The sequence below is a fragment of the Coenobita brevimanus genome, chromosome 39 (genome assembly GCF_032717465.1).
Source record: "Coenobita brevimanus isolate Jiangsu-jjx chromosome 39, ASM3271746v2, whole genome shotgun sequence".
NCBI classification, from domain to species: domain Eukaryota; kingdom Metazoa; phylum Arthropoda; class Malacostraca; order Decapoda; family Coenobitidae; genus Coenobita; species Coenobita brevimanus.
The window spans coordinates 23,203,476-23,228,423 of record NC_136992.1 but is presented as its reverse complement, the minus strand read 5'-3'; the positions used below and the strand labels follow the sequence as shown (position 1 = coordinate 23,228,423).

The 24,948-nt window shown below is 43.4% G+C and overlaps 1 protein-coding gene across 1 annotated transcript in view; it reads left to right on the top strand.

The window, feature by feature from the left end:
• The first annotated feature begins 845 nt into the window (after positions 1 to 845).
• Positions 846 to 24,948, top strand: part of LOC145396870 (zinc finger protein ubi-d4 B-like) — a 636,773-nt gene continuing 612,670 nt past the window's right edge. Inside the window, exons 1-2 of the mRNA XM_080270158.1 lie at positions 846 to 978; positions 1,896 to 2,005. Coding sequence (XP_080126284.1) covers positions 935 to 978; positions 1,896 to 2,005 — 154 coding nt within the window. The 5' untranslated portion in view covers positions 846 to 934. The remainder of the gene's footprint in view (positions 979 to 1,895; positions 2,006 to 24,948) is intronic.

The following is a 24,948-nucleotide window of genomic DNA, read 5'->3' as shown; positions in this document are numbered from 1 at the left end:
GAGTGTACAAGGTGCCACCGGCCTACACAACAACACGGGGTTTATACAAGCCTCCATGGCCAGCCTCACCACCTCCTCCATCGCCATATCGTCACTCACGCCGCTAATATCACTGCAAATTTGACAACAACTTGGAGACTTGAGGAATAAGGGGTGCCACACTACCTTCTCGCCTACTCATTTTGCCTAAAAAGAAGAGGCGAAGCTCATAAATTACGGACGACGCCGAGACTCTGCGCGCGGCGGCCCCTCAAGGTATCGACTAATGTCCGATTCCCTCCTTTCACTGTGTTCTCCTTATTTAATTATCTATGTCCGCATTACATCCGTTATTCATTGTTTAAGTACTCTTTCATGCGTCTGCCCAGTTGAGAATTTATTAGTACGCCATGTTACTGTAATGATATGAACAAGTTAACGTAAAATAGACGAGCTGAAGCCAGAGTCTCATAAAACCTCGGACGCCACAAGCACAAAATATCAGCAGAAATATTTCTTTCCAAAACAGTTGAAGCTACTTTACTTCACACGCTAGACATGTGGCTCTCACTCAGGCCAAGCTCCGAGCGTTTTATTTTACCTCTTTAATATGCACTCTTTTATTTGTCCGAATACCTAGGAAGGTGATAAAGCTTATTTTGCATATTTTATTATTGGTATCCCAATAACTTACACCAGATACCATTAACATTAATTGGCACTTAGGTACACGACAGCTAATACGTGTAGTAGTGGCATGGTATGATGCTGGGTGTATATTAAGGTAGTTATGTGCTCAAGCCGGGGGTCTCAGCCGGACGCAGGACACTAGTAAACAAATGGGTCGAAGGCTGAGAGTACACAACTAATTACTAATGGACGCCGCTATTTGACGCATAGCTCACCCATAGAGCCCCAGTATTGCCCCCTGAGACCCCCCGGAGGCATTGCAACTATGGCAGACACGCTGGTGCAGTCTAATCTGGAGAAAATCAGCAGGTGAGTGTGATGAGGGACAGCTGATTATGACACTTGTCCTGCCCTGCCCTGCCCCGGTCTGCCCTGCCCACCCCCGCGTTTAGCCGCCCATAATGCACATTCATCACAACTTTCTTTTTTTTTGTTCATATGGCAGAGTATTGAATGAAAGATATAGGTATAGCACACATAACTGTGAACAAAGGATGGTTGTCTGATCCTAGGCACAGGAGAGTAATTTTGCATGTTAATAAAGTCAGGGTCCAACTTAATATATCCTCAAGATATTGTTAGCATGTTAGTAATATATTTTAAACTGTTATTTTTCAGTGATCATGATATTACACATGGAGGTGTTATAAAGCAAGCAAATACTTTGTGTAAATAAATTGAAATGGGGATTGAAAACATCTTTTTTGTATTGCTGGTTTATCATGTGCTTGGAAAAACTTGTTTACTTACATTTATAACCAGTCAGATATACAATTCCTGCTCATTAATGATAGCATTTATAGGGTGTATCAGAAAACAGTGAAAAAAGCATTCTGTATTGTGCAGAAGCATATCATTGGTATGTACAGTATATGCACAGTATCTTCTTAGCACTGAACTGTTCATCATACTTGGGCAATCATATTGTTTATACATTGTAATACCTGTAGTATTTATTATAAATGTGTATGTTTGCAAAGTAGGTGTGCTACAGTGAGTCCATACTTGAGTCTGGGATATGTGCTGGCAAAATGTAATTTAAATGAGGCAACTCTGAAGTCATATGTGGTGTTGGTTCATACAAGAAAGGCTAAAAGCACAAAAACACTCATTTCTGACCTAGGGGAAACTTTAAAGTAAATCACAAGCCTCAGGAACTTGATAACAAAACCACTCTACTGTGCTGGTATTGGTATTTTACTGGCTGATTATTATTGTTTTGACAGCTTCCTGCAGGATGTACAGTATCGCTCACTGATGATCAACAGTGCCAACTATAATGTGCGGCTGATGAGGGAACGCAAGACACGCCTCCCATTCCTCGACTCTCAGACTGGTTAGTGTTGGCTTAGTCAGGCTAGTTTATACTCAGTTCACTTGACCCTTTTATTATGGTGACTATTTTTTTTTTTTTCTTTACGTAGCTAGTCATAGTATGAGAAAGCCCTGATGCATAATAAAGACTTATGTTAGTGCTGAGACAGCAAGAGGACCCAAATAAAAGTACCGTACAAATGTTTCTGTTATGGCCCATCTGGATGTGAACCTAGTGAACTGCAAGCTGAAGATGCCCAGGTACCATAGTTAATCATCCTACTTTCAGATGACTGAGAAGGAGTTGAGGGGCTTTTATATAACTGGGTAGTGGAGCTGCCCAGTTATATCAGTGCCACCATGTGAAGGTATCTCTCTGGGTGTGAGATTGGTCAGGCATGAGTATCAAAATCAAGATATGAACTGTAGAAATATGACTTGTACTGTATATTAGCATTGCAGAATGGATTGAATAAGAAATACAGAAGTAGAAATGGGACTTACAGCCATGTGAGTAAAGAAGTATTAGAAATGTTTATCTATCTATCTATCTGTTGAAGGGAGCCGGTAGGAGGAGGAGAGTTAATGAGACAAAAAGCCTTTGACATCACCCTATTGAGAAGTGCTGTATGTGGGGAGCCTCCCTACACGTGAGAGTTGTACTCTACACGGGTGAATAAAACCCGTGTATAAAATCAACAGCTATGTAGGGGCAAAGAAGGTGTGGAGTTGGCTTAGAACACCTAATCTCTTGGAAGCAGATTTTACAAGAGATGTAATATGATCCGTCCAAGATAAATCCCAAGAGAATTAAGCCCCAGGTATGTTTAAGGTTGATGTAGGATTCAGCTGGATATTATTAAACATTAGTGATAGTCCTGTGGAAGATTTTGTCGGGTTGATAGGTGTAACAACTGAGTCTTTGATTCATTAAAAACAACAGGATTACTTTTCCCCCAGTCAGAGATATGAGCCAAGTCAGACATCAGGTGTGCCATAACCTCATCCCTTGTTTGTTGAAGTAACTAGTGAGATGGATGTTGAGGGAATGGAATGGAAAGTTGAAGAGTGGAATCATCAGCGTATGAGTGGATAGGATTAGATGTACAACTTAGAAGGTCATTGAAGAATAAAAGGAAGTGAGTAATAAAGGAGGTACAAGGTAGGGTGGTGGATGTTGGAGTGGCCCTGGTGAGAGAGGATAGTGTTTGGAAACTCCCTGTACTGTTGTTTGCAGATGATACCGTGTTGTTGAGTGAAGACGAAGGGGAGCTGCAAGGCTTGGTGGATGAGTTTGAGAGAGTGTGTAAGAAACGGAATCTAAAGGTGAATGTAGGGAAAAGTAAAGTGATGGTCTTTGAGAGAGGTGAAGTCAGTGAATGTACAGCGAGGTTGGATGGTGAGGAATTGGAAAATGTGAGTACGTTTAAGTACTTGGGTGGTGTGATGAGTAAGGATGGAGGTTTGGAGGGTGAAGTGCTTGAAAGGGTACAGCAGGGAAGAAAGGTTGCTGGTTCTTTGAAAGCAGTGATAAGAAACAGGGGGGTGAGCATGGAAGTGAAAAAGTTACTACATGACAGTATTGTGATACCAACTCTAACGTACGGAAGTGAAGCTTGGACGTTGTTGGAAGGACACAAGTCAAGAGTGAGAGCCGTGGAAATGAGTTATTTAAGAGGAGCCTGTGGAGTCACATGGAGAGACAGGCTGACGAATGAGGATATAAAGGAGCGTTGTGGTGTTGATGTGGATGTGATAGGAAGCGTTATGAGGAACACACTGAGGTGGTTTGGCCATGTGGAGAGGATGGAGGGTGAAAGACTGACGAAGAGAGTGTATGTGAGTGAGGTGGAGGGGGGAAGAGGGAGGGGGAGGCCGAGGATGAGATGGAGAGATGGGGTGGAGAGGTATATGAGAGAGGGGGGTGTGAGTTGGGAGCAGGGGAGTGAAATGGCGGGGGACAGGGTGACTTGGAGGCGATTTGTTTGTGGCCACCCCAAACGGGATTGAGGCGTCTGGCAATAGATAGATAGATAGATAGAGTTGGTGATGGGACAGATCCCTAAGGAACACCACTATTGATAGATCTAGGAGAAGAATGATGGTCATCTACAACAGCAGCTATGGAATGACCAGAAAGGAAGCTGTAGATGAAGGCACAGATAGAAGGATAGAAACTGTAAGAAGGAAATTTGGAAATTAAAGATTTATGCCAGACTTGATCGAAAGCCTTTGAGATGTTACTGATTTGTTAAATATAATTACTCTGTACATGAGTGTGTTGTTCCAGATGACAGGCTGAAGAGTGTGATTGTAAATGTGTACAAGGGGAAGGGTGAAGCCCTGCAAAGAGGAAATTACAAAGGCGTAAAACTTTTGGACCAGATAATGAAGGTAATGGAGAGAGTTTTAGAAGGTATGATTAAAGAAAAAGTGAACATTGATGAGATGCAGTTTGAGTTAATGCCAGGCAGAGGGACCACCAATGCCAAGTTCATTGTCTTTTTTTTTTTTTTTTTTTTTTTTTTTTTTTTTTTGTGTCCGACTCTGGGCAAAGGCTTCAGGGCCTATATCTCAGGGGCAGTAGCCTATCCCAAGGCCCAGTAGTCCTCCTACACCTCCACATGTCACCACTTCGGCACTAACACCCACCGTCCATACTGAATACATGCTAGGGCTGTCTCATACAGGACTGGTGTATTGGTATTAGCGGGGGTATTTTTACGACATGTCGGCGGGTCATCTGGTAGATCAGGAAAGTCTGCCTTTTATGAAATTCAAATCCTTAAACTGTTCCCTGCCCCAGCCGGGATTCGAACCTGGGTCCATCAGGACTGTCTACCAGTTTCAGGAAAAATATATAGGAAAGAAAAGGGATCTGTACTTTGTTTTTGTTGATATATATACAGTACAGTAACCCCTCTAATATCCGGATCAATAGAGCCATAGGCAGGTCCGGATAGTGGTCCTGTCCGGATATTGGGCCCCAGCTTATGGACTAGTACTTACGGACCCTAACTCTGAAAAACACCTATACAACTCCCTCTGGACATGCATAGCACCTATTTAAGACCCAAATCACACCAATAAGGGACATAAAAGACTGAAATAAATGCAAAAGAACCATAAAATGAGGTTTTAGAGGTGAGTTTATACAATATTAAACATTCTGGGTACTTACAAGTCCCTTGGTCTTGGACTGGTTTGAACCGCCAGTTTGCAGTCCACAGTTAATCCTCTGCACTCTAAATTCTAATTTCTTAACACTGCACAACACTGTAAATTCCTGTGTGTTCTAGTGGCAAGGTATTGCAGTTTATTCACTGTTTATTCACAAAAAACAAGCACCTGTGGCTTGCATTGTTATGAGTATCTGCTCTCCATCGGAGTTAAGCTGTGACTGTTGATGTTGGTGGGGTAACAGAGTTGCCAGATCGCAACAGCCACATTACCAATCTCCTCAACTTTCATTGTCAAATATAACTTTTCATTACCAAATTCGTAAAGCTAGCATATATACTAATTATATATACAAGTGGAAATACATGTAATCACTCTCCTTATAACTAACACCATGTTGATTATTTTCACACTATGTAGGGTAGCAGATTAATCAGAGAGAGCAAACAATCCACCATCTCCATCCTGTGTATCCTCATACATGTGAAAAATCCATTTGGTAATGCATTATTCTAATGCATTACCAAACGAATTTTCATTACCAAATTGGCCCACACTTGGTAAGGGAAAAGACCGCATGGCAACCTGACAGGGGAGGGGGGAGGGGGAGGAAGGAAGGGGTGAAGGGACCATGGTGTAACAGCTGTTTGGCGCCAGGCGGGAATTTCAAATTATGGGAGGGAAAAAAGTCAGATTTTTTTCAAATTTTTTGCAGTTTTTGGCCCATTTTGGGAATATTGGATCCCAGGAGGATTATGTCCGGTTAGTGGGGATGTTCGGATATTGGGCGTTCGGATATTAGAGGGATTACTGTATATATATATATATATATATATATATATAGATATAGATATATATATATATATATATACAGCATATATATATATATATATATATATATATTTTTAATAACAGAACGGAGGAAGGAAAAACACATGAATAAAAAAAATAATCCATACACCAGATTACTGGTGTCCTCTGTTCATAAAATATCTGTAACAGTTAGACTTGAACAACTGTGGGTTGAAATTTGGAGGGAAACAACTCTGGGGAAGTGAGTTCCAGAGAGATGCAGTTCGGGGAATGAAAGATTTCTGATAGGCAGAAGTTATGCAATATGGCTGAGTAACATTCCAATCATGAGCGCTACCAGATTCCCATGTAGCATGAGGGAAGGCATGGAGAAGTGGCACCATGGACGCAACTTTGTCTGAGCATCTGCCATAAAAATATCTGTAAAATATTGCAAGGGAGGCAACATTCCTTGTTACTTGTAGGGGAGGTACAGTAGTGCACGAACTTTCGCTGCAGCAGGATTCGCGGAATCCACTTTCGCGGCATGCACCAAATATTCCCTAACTTCCACTTTCGCTTGAAAAAAATCGATTTTCGCGCACAAATTTTGGGTTTGGGACAATATTTTAAAGTTTGAATTTCCTGCACCGCCCGCCCGCAACCCACCGCCATCTTGAATGACGTCATGTCAACACTCTGTCCAGCCATTCCCGCCATTGTGTACGAGCGTGCTAGCTCCATTGTGTTGGATTCTCACGGTTCAGTGGCCTCTACTATACCTGGTAGTGTGGGGAAAGGGCCTGGTGGTGTGGGGGGAGAGCCTGGTGGTGTGGGGGGAGGGCCGGGAGGCAGTGGTGGAGATAAAAAGTGGCCGGGACATTCAAAATCGGGAGGAAAGGCCAAGGCTAAAAGAGAGTAACCTGGTCTCTGTGGTATGTTTCTCCTCATATAATGTGTACACTACTGTACAGTTTTTATTGTTTGTATCTCACAATGCAATGTACAATAGTGATTTGATGTACTGTATTGCAAGTGAAAATGAAAATCTGATGTTACTTTAGGATAACCGGGAACCAATTAGCCTTTTTGCCATAAAGACAATGCCCCAACTTTCGCTAATTCCACTTTCGCGCATTATTTTAGGACCCAATTAAGCGCGAAAATTGGTGCCCCACTGTAGTTTATTTGTAATGGCAGGGTTGTTAATAATTCTAACAGCTTTGTTCTGAATTTTGTCTAGTTGTTTTAATGCAACCTCTCCACATCCATTCCACAAGGGTGAGCAATATTCAAGCTGAGAGCACACATGACATAAATTATAGGTAACTGCTCATCAGGAAAGACGTTACAGACTCTGTACAATAATCCAAGTTTTTGTTTTTTTGAGATGGTTTTAGCAAGTGATCTAACATGAGAGGTCCAGCTGAGGGCATTGTTAAGTGAGACGCTAAGAATTTCAGTACTTTTGGAGATGGGAATATTAGTAGCGCTGAAGGTAATGTACGAATCTGCAATATCTGTCTGTTAGTAAATTGTATATACAGTATTTAGTTTTACTGGCATTAAATGAGACAAGGTTGTTTTGTCCCCATTCACTAATTGTAGATAGGTCTTGATTTATGGAGATGGCTGTACTGAATTGAGAGGTAGAGATATGAGACTTTGTAAATGGGTGTCTGAGTGTGAATGAACTATGTAGTGTTGAGTCATCTGCATATGAGTGGATGGGATTGTGGGTGACAGATAAGAGATCATTAATATGAACCAGGAATAGGGTTGGTGCCAGAACTGACCCCTGCGGCATGCCAGCATTAATTGAGTTAATTGAGTGAAAATTGATATGGTGAAAGCCTTTGACAGAGTCCCTAGAAAGGTGTTGAAGTAGGCAATGAGAAAGCTTGGGATGGAGTAGTGGCTGGTTGGAGTGGTTATGGCCATTTATGTGGGTGCGGGCACCTACATGAGAGTGAATGGAAATTCAAGTGATGAGTTTTCTGTGAATGTTGGTGTGTATCAGGGGTCAGTCTTCAGTCCCTTGTCATTTATCATGGTGCCAGAAGCCCTCTTACATTACTTCAGAAATGGACTTCCGTGGTATGCTGATGATTTGGTGTTGATTGCAGAGAATGAAAGGGAGGTGAGGAAAGATTTAGGAAGTGGAGAGATGGTATGGGGCACAAGGGCTTGAGAGTAAATGCAGATAAAAGGATGGTGATGGTATCTAGGGTTGGTGGAGGTGCTGTCAAACAAGAGGGAAAGTGGCCATGTGCAGTTTGCCACAAGGATATGGGAAGTATTTCCATCTTGTACAGTGTTTGTGATAAGCGAGCACATACTGGTATTAGAGGTAGACTGTGAGTGAATGCTGACTTCACATGCGCAGTGTGTCGGGAAGAACACGTGGAGAATATCAGGCATGAAAGGATTGATCCTGCTGGTGAGTCTCTTGAGTGTGTGGAAGAGTTTTGTTACTTGGGAGACATGTTGTGTGCTGGAGATGGGGCTGGAGCTAGCTCTGTGGCTAGTGTGAGGAGTGGTTTGAAGAAGATGAAGGAGCTGTTGCCTCACCTGACGTTGAGAGGGCTCTCCCTCAGTGCTAAGGGATCTTTGTATGCAATGTGTGTGTTAGAAGTGGAATGCTGTTTGATAGTGATATTGGCATTAGTATGTTATGATACAATACTGTATTTAATGTGTAACTATGTGACTGCAGCATATAGCAATAGGTAACAGTATGTAAGACAGGTCATTATGTCCGGAATTCTCCAGGAAGAGGTTAGATACATTTCCCCATAGCCAGACACTGAAGTACTCTAAAACATAGGATGACCTGATGGAAGCTGTTCATGTGTCAGAAATGTGCGAGCCCTACATACACACACACATTTGCCCACACATTTTAATGGGAAGTCAGAGGGGGATATATGTTCGAAATCACATGTAGGAAAGTCAGAGAAGGTTAGAGAGCCAGAGAGAAGGAGAGAGGGCCAGAGAGAAAATGTCGAAAGACATAGCTGTAGACGTAGAGAGTTAGGGAGGTTGGTTGTAATTGTAGATTGTCGAAGCACCACCAGTATAAAGTTGTGAGGCATCATATGGTGTGAACTTGCCACCAATGTCAAAGGCCACCAGATGTCAGGATTATGTGGCTTTACTCTATTTTGTTATAGAGAGAGATGTATTGTCTTGTTGATTGAAGAGACCCAGGCAGAGGGAGAATAAAAGTTGTAGGAGAATGTCAGGGTAGGTCATCTCTGTTTCGTCATCCTCTTTGTATTTTAAGTGGGGCGGTTAAATAGGCAGATTGGGGTGGTTGGAGGTTTATTGTGAAACAGTTGCTTGACTAAAAGTTAATAGCCTGACGTGACCCGTGTATGGTTAGTAGCAGTTAGTGCATGCTATTGCCTTCCCGCTCTCTCTCTCTTGCTCCTACTCTCCTGTCGCTCTCTGGGGATCTCTGTCTGGTCCTCTCTCCTTCTCTCTGGCTGTCTAACCTTCTCTAACACTCCTACATGTGATTTTGGACTTATATCCCCCTCTGACTTCTGGTTAAAGTGTGTGGGCGTACGTGTATGTGTGTGTATGCTTTTGTGTGTGTATGTAGGGCTCACACTTCCGACGTTTGAACAGCTTCATCAGGTCATCCTGTGTTTTGGAATACGTGAGTGTCTGGCTGTGGGGAAATGAATCTAACCTCTTCCTGGAGAACTCCAGACACAACTACCAGTCATACATATTGTTACCTATAGCTAGCTTATACAGTTACTGTACATAGTTACATATTACGTATAGAATTGTGTCATAACTTATTAATGCCTACAGTGAGACCTGGACAGTAAAGGAGGATATCTGCAGGCTCAAACACACAGAAATGACAGTGATTAGGTGGATGTGCAATGTGTCCTTGAATACGAGGCCTGGGGGGTTGGCTACGTTTATGATGGAAAAGTTGAGAGGAAGGATGGGATTAGTGTGTAATGGTTTTGTGATGAGGGGTAGATTGAGATAGTTTGGGCATGTGGAGAGGATGGGGGATGACATTTCGGTGCAGAAAGTGAGAAGTGTGAACATTGGGCGCGGTGTTGCGAGAGGCAGATCCAGGAAGACCTAGGATGAGGTCATAGAGTTTGACCTCAGGAATAAGGGACTAAATAGGGAGGCTGCCAGAGATCGAGCAGCATGGAGAGCCACCTTTAGGTGACCAAGGCTGATGCATGCAAACATGTTGAAGTCTTTATAAACAAAAACGAAACAAAATGATACAGGCAGTTGTATGTAGCTTAACCTATGAAATGCTTCTTGTTGGACCTTTTTCATACTAATGTTCAACAGTAATTAGGACAGATACACTGTCCAGTAGGTTGACTTGATAATTTGATGCTACATTAGCAGAACTTTATTTCATATTGCATGAACACAGTTCAGTACAAAATTTGTCATCCTGTTCATCGTTGCTGTTGTTGTTATTGTTGTTGTTAGTTAACCCTGGTCTGTCTGGCTGAGTAGACTTACCGACTACAGATACAGTAAGCAACTGCTTCTGTGGGGATCCAGCACCCCATTATGTTAGACAACACCTCACCAAGGTCAGATCAGAGTCTTTGCCAAGGCGAGGTCCAGGGAAATATGAGTAGGTTTGGCTCCTGGGTGGATGCTGCAGTTGCTTCACCCAGGGGATAGCACAACCGTGTACACTAGTCATGTAATCAGTCAGTTTCATGGCTGTGGCATAGATTTAAATATACATCATTTTACATGAATTTGAATCTGCCATGGGGTTCATTAGCAATCTCATGGTAGTTCACGTGCAGGAAGCCAGAAATCCATATTTCTATAAATATATACTGTACGTTTCTTTTATGTATCAGTTTCTTGGGATAAATGAGATTGTCTGTTCAGTAAGACTTTGCATTCCTACAGGCTACAGATAGTGCTACTTACCTTCATATGTCACCACATGGCCATTGATACTGTATTGTCCATATTGTCCATATGGAAACATGGTAGAACTCTCATTCATGACAGTGGTAATGGTAGTAACCAGTACATTCCAGTGACATACAGTACCGTAAAACACCCTAACATTTTTATGTGTTTTAATGAATAATTCTGTGTAAAATGGTGCAATTTTATCCCTGTTGGTGTCATGTGGTAGCCAGGGACAGTAGCTACTGAATCCATATAATAAAAAAAGTAGCCACGCAAAACTCATGTTTTTTTTGTTTTTTTTCATTTTCAAATGTCTGAAGTTAGGAACAAATTCCTTAACTTCGGACAGCTCTTCTAAACTTCTGACATCCGTGTATTTGCCCTTTAAACATGAGAATGGTTAATAGCACCTATCTCTGGACACACTGTCCAAACCTCGGACACTTTAGTTTTTAAAAAATGTAAAAAAAAAGGTATTGGGCACTCGTGGCCCAAGTTACACATAGAGAAATATCCAAAAAGTGAAGGTTTATATCCAAGGGGTGGTTGGGATTTATTGCTCACATAATGCCACTCAGGGATGAGTGAGGCTGGTCACTCTCATCTTAAATGTCAGGACCAACTGCCTAGCCCTGGGCTCCTATGCTCCCCATGGGGCAACATAGGATTGGATGATGGATGGATGGATGGATCTTCTTTTATGATCTCATAAATTGAGATCACATTAAGATGCATCATATCACATTATAGTGGGGTATTCTGGCCATAAATATAATGAAGAACTGTTCAGAAACTTTTTCAGATGGAAAATTGATATAAAAATGCATTGCATATACCCCAAACTGTAAGAGGAACTGGCCTCTTATTCCTAAACAAAACTTCTCTTAATTATCAAGTAGCTACCTCACTAACTCAACAGATGCTTACTGAAATAACATAATGTTAAACATTTCTTACAGGTTCTAATGACATTTACACACCCACTAACAGCACACAAATCAACAGGCACATGCTATGAAGGCACCATGGACTGTATTAACGAGCTTCACACTTTGGTCTTATACACACACACACACACACACACACACACACACACACACACATACACACACACACACACAAACAAACATCCCATATAGGCCTGTGGCTGTAAACACACACACACACTCACACACAGGTTGCAAAAAGTTTCACTGACGAAGTGGGTGGTTACTGTCCCCCTTGAGCAAGGGAACATGTGTGTGCGTGTGTGAAGGTCACAGCCTTGTCCTTAGATCGGACTATATGAGCTCTCAGCTCCCTTCCAGGAGGGTAAAAGCTGATCATCACGACCATCAAGTGATCCTGACCGACCCGGTGAATTACACACACACACACACACACCTAAGAGACCCGTGCTTGTAAAACACACACACACACACACACACACACACACACCTAAGAGACCCATGCTTGTAAAACACACACACAAACACACACACACACACACACACACACACACACACACACACACGTTTCCAACTTTTTGAGTTTTTACTCAAGAACCATTGATGTGCTACAGGAGAGAGATGGTTGGGTGGATTGTGTGTATTTAGATTTGGAGAAGGCCTTCGACAAGGTACCTCATAGGAGACTAATGTGGAAACTAGAGCATATAGGAAGACTGAAGGGGAACCTCGTGGAATGGATGAGAGACTTTTTGAGAGACAGACAAATGAGGACAGTAATAAAGGATAGGATGTCTGGATGGAGGAAAGTAACTAGTGGAGTCCCACAGGGCTCGGTGTTGGTGCCAGTAATGTTCCTGATTTATGTAAATGATATACAGTAGGCTCATACAGTGCGCGAGAGATTGGGCGGTCCACGACCTCGCGCACTGAGAATTCGTGTACTAGGAATACATAATCTTATGGGAATAATTACATATGGGCGGTACCCCCTCGTACTTGGACTTTTTTTGGCCCGTAGAGACATAATAAAGGTCATATGTTTCAGACATTGTACTAAAGCTATAGCTACAATAACAAAAATATGAGTAGTCACCTTAACAACAGTAGACAACAGGCCTGATGACGTTAAATAACAGGGGTTCCGAGGCGCGGCAACACTTACAGCGCCGCACTCCCCACCGCACCAACACTTCCCTCCACAGACTCCTCTTGATCACCTTCCCCAGGAGCATCAAAGTCACTCACTTCGGCCATAAACCCTTCAAAGTCCAATGCTGACACTTCTGACATTGCATCCTCTTCATCCTCAACAGGAACAGGAGCAGACGATGTCGCTAGTTTTGCAATTTCACCAACTTGAGCCTGCTGTGTGTAGCTTGTTATGAGCGTCTGTCTTCTCCTGTTTATTTCTTCCCTGTGCCTGTGTAGAAACGGAAGAGTTTGTCGATACCAACCAGAAGTTCCTTCGTTCTTAGGCTGCTCACTTCCTGTTCCTTCACCTCTTCCTTGAGCTTATCCACGGCAGCAAGGATCTTGCTAATGTTTGACATACACAGCTCAGTCCTGCCTTCCATCATGCTAGGCTGCTCAGCTTGACTCTGTCTGGTGTCGGGCTCTGCGTCAGCTTCGTCTATCCGTTGCAACACTTCCTCGGGAGGCTGTTCCTCAGTAGCAGTGTGCACTTCTTGTATGTCTGCCAATGTAACGTCCTCGAAACCTGGTACAGCTTGTGCTGCTGTCAATGTTGCTGCCTCAGCCTCGGCCAGTGATTGAATGGCCGTCTCCTGGGTGATGCATAAGTGAGGCACGAGCATTCGCCACGTATGGTTCACCGTTGCAGGTGTAATCTGGTGCCAGGCTTGTAGGAGAAATTCAACTGTGTCCTTCACCGTAAAATTACGCCAAAATGCCTCAACAGTCATGTCATCTGTGGCAGGTAGGGATACAGGTACTGGTGGAGATGGAACGGGAGCAGATGCCTCATCAAGGTCTTCGTCGTGATCTTCTTGTAGGGCATGAAGCTCCTCTTGTGTGTCGGTCTTCCTGTGTAGGTAGTCGTACACTTGCTTATGGTAGAAATGCTTCACAGCGGCGATTAGTTCTTGATCCAGTGGCTGCACTAGTGACGTCGTGTGGGGCGGCAGAAACACAACACGACAATCCTTGTGAAGATCTTCCGGGTATGGAAGGTGACTTGGTGCGTTATCAAGCACAAGGAGCATCGTAAATGGAATGCCCAGTTCCCGACACTTGACCCTGGCATCAGGGACACACCGCCTCGTTAACCAGTTTGCCATAATGTTCCCGGTCATCCAACCATTTGCAGACATGTACCAATACACGCCACTTGGATCCATGTTCGTGAGGTTTTTGTAGCACCTTGGGTGTGAAGCTGTGTGTACAACAACTGGCCTCATCTTTGGCTCCCAGACAGGTTTGCAGCAAACATTACCGTCATCTTACACTTCTTGAGCTTGCGACCAGGGGCTTGTTTCTGTCTTTTAGCGATGTAAGTTGATTTGGGCATGGCCTTGTAATATAATGACATTTCATCGATGTTGTAGATCTGGTCCTTGGTGTACTGTCCCTCTTCAGTAATCACTCGAAATATCGCAGGATAGTCTCTCACGACCAGCTCATCGGCAGAGGCATGTTCACCAGACACTTTCACGTAACGGAGTTCCTTGCACTTGAGAAAACGGTCCAGCCATCCAACCGATGCCCTGAAAGGTTTTTCCACTTTTAACCTGCGAGATGCTGCCTTGTAAAAGAGCTGGGCTTGGTTCCGAATAAATCTTCCATTCAGTGGAACACCTTCCTTTTCTTTCCTCATTATGAAGGTGGCAAAATAGTGCTCCATTAGTATCACAGCACGATTTCCCACCCTCGAACGGCCGTCTAGATCAGAGGCACCGTACGTCTTCACTACAGCCTTTATGGCTTCACGGTTCTTCCACACAGTTCTCACTGTAGATTCAGCCAGTCCCAGGGTTCTCCCGACAGCAGTGTTTCCTTGACCCTCCTCCTTCATCTTAATGATCTTTAACTTGGTGGCGTGCATCAGAAGTTTCTTAACTCTTGGGGTTGGAGCCATGGTGCGGCAAAGTACAGGCAAGGATGGAGCAGCACAAAAAACACCACATGTTCTAAACGACAGGTTAGCTGTAGAGAGCGGATCCGCACAGTGCATGAGCCAGGACTGTTATGGCGCGCCTGCTCCCTTGTACCCCAAGCTGCGCAGTAGAATGCCCAGGAATTTCTGCGCATCAACATGACGACACGTGACGCGCTGTGTGAGGGGTGGTCGCGCAGTAGTAGAAAATGGCATTTTTGAGCCACTCCTTGCCTCTGCCTCGCGTTTTGTGCGGTAAACTCGCGCATTGAAGGGTTTTTGGTTATGATTTTTGGTCACTTGCGCACAATGCGAATCATGCATTGCAATGACGCGCACTGTGCAAACTTACGGTATATGGTAGATGGAGCGAACAGTTATGCAAGTGTGTTTGCTGATGCAAAGATCTTGAGGAAGGTAGAGGTTCAGGAGGATTGTAAAATTTTGCAGGAGGATCTGGATAGGATACACAATTGGAGCCAGATGTGGGACATGAAATTTAATGCAAAGAAATGTAAAATATTGGAAATGGGTAAAAGTTCCAAGAGGCCATCATTGAATTATTTGATGGGTAATGAACCAATCACAAAAGCGAGAGAAGAGAAAGATTTGGGAGTGCTGGTCCAGGACAGTTTGTCACCTGAAAAACACATTAACAGGACAGTTAGAGAGACGTATAAACTCCTGACAAATTTAAGAGTAGCCTTTCATTATATGGATAAGGAAATGATGAAAAAATTGATCTTGGTCATGATTTGCCCCAGGTTAGAATATGCATCAGTAGTGTGGTCCCCACACAAAAAGAAAAATATAAACAAGATTGAGAGAATATAAAGAACAGCAACCAAAATGGTTCCCAGTCTGGCAGATCTGTCGTACAGAGAGAGGCTGGAAAAGATGGATTTGCCTTCCTTAGAACGAAGGAGAAAGAGAGGTGACATGATTGCAGTGTTCAGGACCATGGTGGGAGTAGATAAAATTGACAAAGATCTGTTTTTATGGGATAAGAGAGTAACAAGGGGACACGGAATGAAACTGAAGAAACCAAGCTGCTTGAAGGATATCAAGAAATATAGTTTTCCTTATAGATGTATAGACCTGTGGAATAGCCTGGACAGAGATCATAAAAAGAGTTTAAAGCTAAATTTGACTTATTGAGAAACAGAGACGGGACCCCACAAGCATAGCTCATTTCCTGTATATCACAATTAGGTAAATACAATTAGGAAAATACACACTTTCCTAATAGGCCTGTGCTTGTAAAACACACACACACACACACACACACACACACACACACACACACACACACACACACACACACCTATAGTCTGTGTTTTTCTAGTAATTTGTCTGTCTGAAGTTAGGAATTTATTCTGTAAAATAAATAAATATTCATTAAAACAGTCATAGCAAGATTATGCTTGTATATTTTTAAATAGTTTACAGCCCAGTACTTACAACACTTTTCCACATAAAACGTACTAATCACATTCTTACAATTGGAGCTGTTTGCTCTGTGTGAACAAAGTTTTGCAGGGTTAAAAATGCTGATTCTTTTTCTATTTACTTCATAAATTTTTTTTCACCCACACATATTCAAGCTAGTTTAATAGGACTTGTACATAATAATCTTTGAAGATTACCCTACCTACCCATATCATTATTTTTAGCAAATACCGCACTGTCTTCCAGTATACATGAATTACTACATTTTTTCGCAAAATGTCCGAAGTTTGGGCGATATCCGAAGTTAGGGTGTTTTACAGTACTGTACTTTTATTTTTTAATAGTAACAATCTAGCTGTTACATGGCATTTTTTTTTTTTTTTTTTTTTTTTTTAATAGGAAGAAGGAACCAAAGGCAATGAGCCCGCAAAACTGTTCCTTCCAAGAGAAAAACAAAATACAAGAGAGAGCCAAATTCAAGATCCATTCATTTCGAGATGCCTTGACACACTGCGTTTGAAAGACTGGAGATCATAGGAAGCAGGAAATACAGACAGAGGGAGACAGTTCCAGAGTTGACCTGTTGCATGAATGAAGGACTGGGAGTAACGGTTAACTCTTGCATTAGAGAGTTGGACAGAAAAGGGGTGAGAGTTTGCTGCTAGACGGGTGCTACTCGCCCGTCATAGAAGTGGAGGAATGCATGCAGACAGTTCAGAGGAACAGTGACCATTAAAGTAGCGATAGAAAAGAGATAAAGATGCAACATTGCGGCAAAGAAACAGAGGTTGAAAGGAGTCAGTAAGAGGGGGAGAGTTAATGAGACGAAAAGCCTTTGAATCCACCCTATTGAGAAGAGCTGTATGTGGGGAGCCTCCCCACACATGAGAGTTGTACTCCACGCAGGGGCGGATAAAACCCCTGTATAGAGTCAACAATTGTGCAGGGGCAAAGAAGGAACGGAGTCGGCTTAGCACACCCAATCTCTTGAAACCAGACTTTACAAGAGATGTAATATGATCTTTCCAAGACAAGTCCCGAGCAAATGAAACCCCAAGCATGTTCAAGGATAATGCAGGATTAAGTTAAGTATTATTAAACATAAGTCGGTATACCTGTGGAAGATTTTGTCGGGTTGATAGGTGCAAAGACTGAGTCTTTGATGCATTAAAAACAACCAGATTATTTTTACCCCAGTCAGAGATACAAGCCAAGTCAGACATTAGGTGTGCCATAGCCTCATCCCTTGCCTGTTGAAGTAACTGCTGAGATGGACGTTGTGGAAATCGAATGGAAAAGTGAAGGGTGGAGTCATCAGCGTATGAGTGGATAGGGTTAGATGTACAGCTTAGAAGGTCATTGATGAATAAAAGGAAGAGAGTTGGTGATAGGACAGAGCCCTGAGGAACACCACTGTTAATAGATCTAGGAGAAGAACGATATCCGTCTACAAAAGCGGCTATAGAATGACCAGAAAGGAAGCCAGAGATGAAGGCACAGATAGAAGGATAGAAACTGTAAGAGGGCAGTTTGGAAATTAAAGATTTATGCCAGACTCGATCGAAAGCCTTTGAGATGTCAAGTGCAATGGCAAAGCTTTCGCCAAAGTCCCGAAAGGAGGATGACTAGGAGTCTGAAAGGTAGGTGAGAAGATCGCCTGTGGAGCGTCCCTGACGGAACCCATACTGACGATCAGAAAGAAGGTTGTAATAGGAAAGATGCTTTAAAATTTTTCTGTTAAGAATAGACTCAAAAACTTTTGAGATACAGGATGTTAAAGCAATTGGACGATAGTTAGAGGGTTGGGAATGGTCACCCTTCTTTGGGACTGGCTGAATGAGAGCAAATTTCCAGCAAGAAGGAAAGGAACAAGTTGACAGACAAAGGCGAAAGAGTTTGCCTAGGCAGGGTGTAAGCACAGAAGCACAGTTCTTGAGAACAACAGGAGAGACTCCATCAGGCCCATATGTCTTATTAGTACTGAGGCCAGCAATGGCAGAAAATATATCAGCTGAAGAAATTTTAATGTTAGCCATGAGGAAGTCAGAGGGGGGAAGTGATGGAGGAACAGCACCGGAATCGTATAAGGTGGAATTGGAGGAGAAAGTCTGCGCGAAGAGATCTGCTTTATCAGTAGAAGAAATAGCTACAGAGCCATCAGAGTAGAAAAGAGGAGGGAAGGATGATGAAGTAAAGTTGTTAGAAAGGTTTTTGGCAAGGTGCCAGAAGGAGCGGGAAGAGTTTGAGTTAGAGAGCTGAGAGCATTTTGTACGGATGAAATTATTTTTAGCAGAGCGAAGAACAGACTTAGCACTATTTCGGGCAGAAATGTATAAAAAATGTGATTCAGGGGTGGGTTGGCTCCGGTACCTTTTATAGGCCCTCTCCGTGTTGCGGACAGCATTAGAACAAGCGTGATTAAACCAAGGCTTTCGTGCATTAGTCAAAGGACAGAAGAAAGGAATGTATGCTTCCATGCCCGAGAGAATAACCTCCGTAATGCGCAAGGCACACCCAGATGGCTACCGGCCATGGAAGCAATAATCATTCCAGGGAAAATCAAAGAAGTACTGCCTGAGGGCCTCCCAATCCGCAGCTCCAAAGTGCCACAGACGACGTTTTTTTGGAGGGTCCGCAGGCCGTACTGGAGTGATAGGACAGAGTTAAGGTGATAAGGTTGTGATCGGAGGAGCCCAATGGAGAGAAAAGATTAACAGTGTTAGCAGAAAGATTAGTTGTAAGGAAGAGATCAAGTATGTTGGAGCTCTCTCCAAGGTGGTCAGGGATACGGGTAGGGTGCTGTACAAGCTGCTCTAGGTCATTAAGGATAGAAAAGGTGTAGGCTTGTTCACCAGGTGGATCAGTGAAAGGAGAGGTGAGCCAAAGGTGGTGGTGAACATTGAAATCTCCAAGAATGGAGATTTCAGAGAAAGGAGAAATGGATAGAATGTGTTCCATCATAGAAGTAAGATAGTTAAAGAATTTTTGATAGTCAGTAGAATTAGGAGATAAGTAAACAGCACAGATATATTAGCCAGAGAATGACAGGAAAGCTGAAGCCAGAGTGTAGAGAATTCAGAAGAATCGAGTTCAGGAACACGAGAGCAAGATAAGTTGTTGCGTATATATACACAACAGCCACCTTTGGCTTTGAAATGAGTATAGAGAAAGTAGGAGGATACAGAAAAGGGTTTGCTGTCAGTTGCCTCAGACAGCTGAGTCTCAGTTAGGAAAAGAAGGTGAGGTTTAAAGAAGGAGAGGTGGTGCTCAACAGAGCGAAAGTTAGAGGAAAGGCCACGAATGTTGCAGAAATGAAGAAGAAGAGAGTCAGACAGTGGTTCCAGGCACCTTGAGTCGTTACCAGGAGAGGGGCAGAAGGTGGGGGCATTTATGGTCCCCCCCCCATGGGGACTCCGAGGCTATGTTATTCGACGCCATTTTTTGAAGATTTTGAAAAGGAAGTGTGGTGTGTACTGTGCATGTAGTTTGGTGTTGATAGTTGGAGAAACTTGTATTGGAGAGCATGCTGGTCTACTCTCTGTGTTACCGAGACACTGAAAAAGTTCAGCATAGGGGGATGGTTGGGACCTAGTCCCGAGGGCTGATGAAACGGGAGCTCCAGCTCTCCTTGTCATCAGCTTTCCATCCACCTTGGGAGTACTGCCCTGCTCGACTGGTGCTACAGTCTACTCCTCTTGGGAGGATGTGGTGGCATAATTAGTAGAGAGATGGCCTGCAGTCCTAATGGACCCAGAATCGAATCCTGGCTGGGACAGGGAACAGTTTAAGGATTTGAATTTCATAAAAGCAGACTTAACTGATTTACCAGCACCAACATCTATCTATCTATCTATTGCCAGATGCCTCAATCCCGTTAGGGGTGACCACAAACAAATCGCCTCCACATCACCCTGTCCTCCGCCATTTCACTGCCCCGCTCCCAATTCACACCCCCCTCTCTCATATACTTCTCCACCCCATCCCTTCATCTCATCCTCGGCCTCCCCCTCCCTCTTCCCCCTTCCACCTCACTCGTATACACTCTCTTCGTCAATCTTTTACCCTCCATCATCTCCACATGGCCAAACCACCTCAGTGTATTCCTCCTAACGCTTCCTATTACGTCCACATCCACACCACAACGCTCCTTTATATCCTCATTCGTCAGCCTGTCTCTCCATGTGACTCCACAGGCTCCTCTTAAATAACTCATTTCCACTGCTCTCACTCTTGACTTGTGTCCTTCCAGCAATGTCCAGGCTTCACTTCCATACGTTTGAGTTGGTATCACAATACTGTCATGTAGTAACTTTTTCACTTCCATGCTCACTTCCCTGCTTCTTATCACTGCTTTCAAGAAACCAGCAACCTTTCTTCCCTGCGGTATCCTTTCAAGCACTTCACCCTCCAAACCTCCATCCTTACTCATCACGCTACCCAAGTACTTAAACATACTCACGTTTTCCAATTCCCCACCATCCAGCCTCGCTGTACATTCACTGACTTCACTTCTCTCAAAGACCATCACTTTACTCTTCCCTACTTTCACCTTTAGATTCTGTTTCTTACACACTTTCCCAAACTCATCCACCAAGCCTTGCAGCTCTCCTTTGTCTTCACTCAACAACACAGTATCATCTGCAAACAACATGTTGATAAAATACCCCCTCTAATACCACTAAACCAGTCCTGTATGAGACAGCCCTAGCGTGTATTCAGTATGGACAGTGGGTGTTACTGCCGAAGTGGTGGCATGTCGAGGTGAGCAGGAGAATTATTCGGTCTTGAGATAGGCCCTGAAGCCTTTGCCAGAATTGGACACATTAAAAAAAAAAAAAAAATTATGAGTTACATATAGGAAGCCTTTATTTATCCCTTGAGTACCTGAAACCTTTCCTTAGTTGTATAAAATTGTCCGTAAGTCTATCTATCTATCTATAGCCCGACGCCCTAATCCCGCAAAGGGTGGCCGCAGACAAAACGCCTCCAAGTCGCTCTGTCACCCACCATTTGACTACCCTCCCCCCAACTCACCCTCCCCTCCCTCATATACCTCTCAACTCCATCCCTCCACCTCATCCTCGGTCTACCTCTCCCTCTCCCTCCCTCCACCTCACCTACATACACCCTCTTAGTCAGTCTTTCATTCTCCATTCTCTCCACATGTCCAAACCACCTCAGTGTATTTCTCCTAATCTTCTCAACCACATCCACATCCACCCCACAGCGTTCCTTCACTTCTTCATTCGTCAACCTGTCCCTCCATGTCACTCCACATGCTCCTCTCAAGTAACTCATTTCCACTGCTCCCACTCTTGACTTGTTCGCCTCTTGCAAGGTCCATGCCTTGCTTCCATACGTCAGGGTAGGGATCACAATACTATCATGCAGTGACTTCTGAACTTCCATACTCACCTTCCTGTTTCTCATCACTGCTTTCAGTGTACCAACAACCTTCCTTCCCTGCTGTACCCTTTCACGCACTTCATCCTTCAAAGTTCCATCCTTACTCATCACACTACTCAAGTACTTGAATGCACTCACATTCTCCATATCCTCACCATCCAACCTCACTGCACACTCTGTGACTTCATTCCTCTCAAACACCATAACTTTACTTTTGTTTACATTAACTTTCAGCTTCCTCCTCCTACACACTGTCCCAAATTCATTCACCAAACCTTGCAACTCCCATTCATGTTCACTCAACAATACTGTATCATCAGCAAACAGCAACACTGGAAGCTTCCAAATCTCACCCTCATTCATTAGAGCCACCCCCACATCCACTGCCCTATCCTGCACCTCCTTTACAACCCCATCCATGTATATATTAAACAGCCATGGAGACATCACACAACCCTGTTTCAGTCCCACATTGAAATAAAAAAACTCGCTCAGCTTACCATCCACTTGCACCGTAGCCCTAGCTCCCTCATACATACTCTTCACAGCACTCAACAATTTTCCCTGCACTCCATATATTCTTAATACCTTCCACATACCTTCCTATTTATTCTGTCATAAGCTTTCTCCAAGTCCATGAAGGCAGCATACACTTTCCTTCCCTTCTCTAGATACTTCTCCACTAAACATCTTAGAACAAATATCTGATCTACACACCTTTTTCCCTTCCTAAATCCCCCTTGTTCTTCTCCAACTAGCTCCTCTGGCATATGCCTAACCCTGTCAATGAGTATTCTACCATATATTTTACCAGTCACACTAAGAAGGTAAATACCCCTATGGTTACCATATACTTCTCTCTCCCCTTTTCCTTTGTACAGAGGAACAATTATACCTGATTTCCAGTCCTCTGGAACCCTTCCCTCTTCCCAAGCCAATCTACACAACTTCCATATCCACTCCACAACAATCTCACCCCCATACCTAAGCATTTCACCACACACTCCATCAGTTCCTGGGGCCTTTCTATATGTAAGTAACATGACTTAAATAACAGCACAGGAGCCAAGGAGTTTTTATGATATGATGGTGGATTTTTTGGAAAATTAATTACAGTAATCTCTCGATTTGATGATGATGATTTCATGATTATCTGGATGACCATTACTCCTACCATCCATTATCCATATGCTATGATCTGGCTGTATTAAACCATCAACTTAACAGTTTTTCCCACTATCCAGATAAAATGCTTGTGTCTGGGTGGAAATTATGGCCAGGGTGAGAAGTGGTTGGAAGAAGTTCAGGGAGCTCTTGCCTCTCCTGACATTGAGAGGACTCTCCCTACGTGCTAAGGGGTCTTTGTATGCAGCGTGTGTTAGGAGTGTAATGCTGTATGGTAGTGAGTCCTGGGCAGTGAAGGAGGAAGATATTTGGAGGCTCAGATGTACAGAAATGATAATGATTAGGTGGATGTGCAGTGCGTCCCTGCGTCCAAGGCCTGGAGTGGCTGGGTTTACAATGGAAGAGTTGAGAGGTAGGATGAGACTTGAGTGTATTTGTGTTGTGATGAGGAGAGGTAGAGTGAGGTGGTTTGGACATGTGGACAGGATGGGGGATGATAATTGAGTGAGGAAGGTGAGAAGTGTTAATATTGTGGGTGGGGTTATGAGGGGTAGACTGAGAAAGACGTGGGATGAGGTCATTAAGTGTGACCTCAGAGTTAAGGGACTGAGCAGGGAGGCTGCAATGGATCGTTCAGCATGGAGAGCCGCCATTAGGTGACTAAGGCCGACACATGCAAGCATGTTGGAGCCTTTAAAAATGAAACGAAACGAAACATGAACATTTTCATACCCACCCAGTTGTGCCACCTAGCCTGGCTAGGTAGTTCACCCACCACCTGCTAGAGAGACCCTCAGTTGTTCTCATTTCCCATGTGGCTCCCGTACTGTAAATGGCTCCTCTCAGACACTTGTTATGGCAGCGCATGTTGTGGCTTTTGTGGTTGTTTCTGACCCTTTTCAGGCCTTGCTATTCCTTGCATGCCTCTTCCTGATGTGTGTGATGATGGCCCCTTCACCAGGGAAAAAGAAGAGGGTTGTGTTGACTCAGGAGAAGCGGAAGATCCTGGGTAAGATTGATGCGGGATGGTCGAATCATGAGTGTTGACTTTGATTTTATTCTAGCATTGTGGAAACATTTTCCCATAGAGGAAGATACCCTGTGTTAGCAGTACTTGCGCTCCTTTCTGTTTTAATAGTTGTCCCTATTGGAAGCAGACGAAAATACCAGAGAGCGTTTATTACAAATTCAAGTGTTATTTATTTATTTAAATGGGGGATGTGGAAGGTGTGTGCAAGATATTCACAGAAGAAATATGTGCAGCATGTGAGGTGGTGTGTAGGGTGAAGATATGACGAAAGGGGTTGCAAGGAAGAGCATCGTGGAATGAAGAGGTGAGACAGGCTGTGGCACAAATGAAAAAAGCATATGATGAATGGATGAGAAATAGGGGCATGGAAGAAGCTGAGAGATGGAAGAGAGAGTTATATGTAGAAAGGAAGAGAGAGGTGAAAAGATTAGTAAGAGAGAGTAAGAAGAGAGTGGATGAGGAATTTGGAAGGAATTTGATTGTCAGGTGGAGGGAATGTAAGAATATGTTCTGGAAAGAGATAAAGAGAATCAGACAGTGTGGCATTGAAGTTAGTAGGGGAGTGAAAGATAAGAATGGTAGAGTACTAGCTGAGAAGGGAGAAAAAGTGAGCAGATGGAGAGAACACTTTCATGAACTATTGAACATAGAGAATGAAAGTAATGCGAATATAGGTGGCTGGGGAATGGTTGGGAGAAGGAGGGAGGTGAAAAGAGAGGAAGAAATCAGTAGGACGGATGTGAAAGTAATGAAGAAAGTCAGAATGGGGAAAGCCCCGGGAATTGATAGAGTGTGTGGTGAAATGCTGAAGCATGGGGGAGAGAGAGTACTAGAATGGATGTGGAAAATATGTAGATTGGACTATGAGGAAGGTAGAGTCGTGGAGGATTGGAAGTCAGGAATAATTATTCCCTTGTGTAAAGGGAAAGGGAAAAAAGAAGTGTGTGGTAATCATAGGCGTATTTGTCTTCTGAGTGTAATAGGAAAAG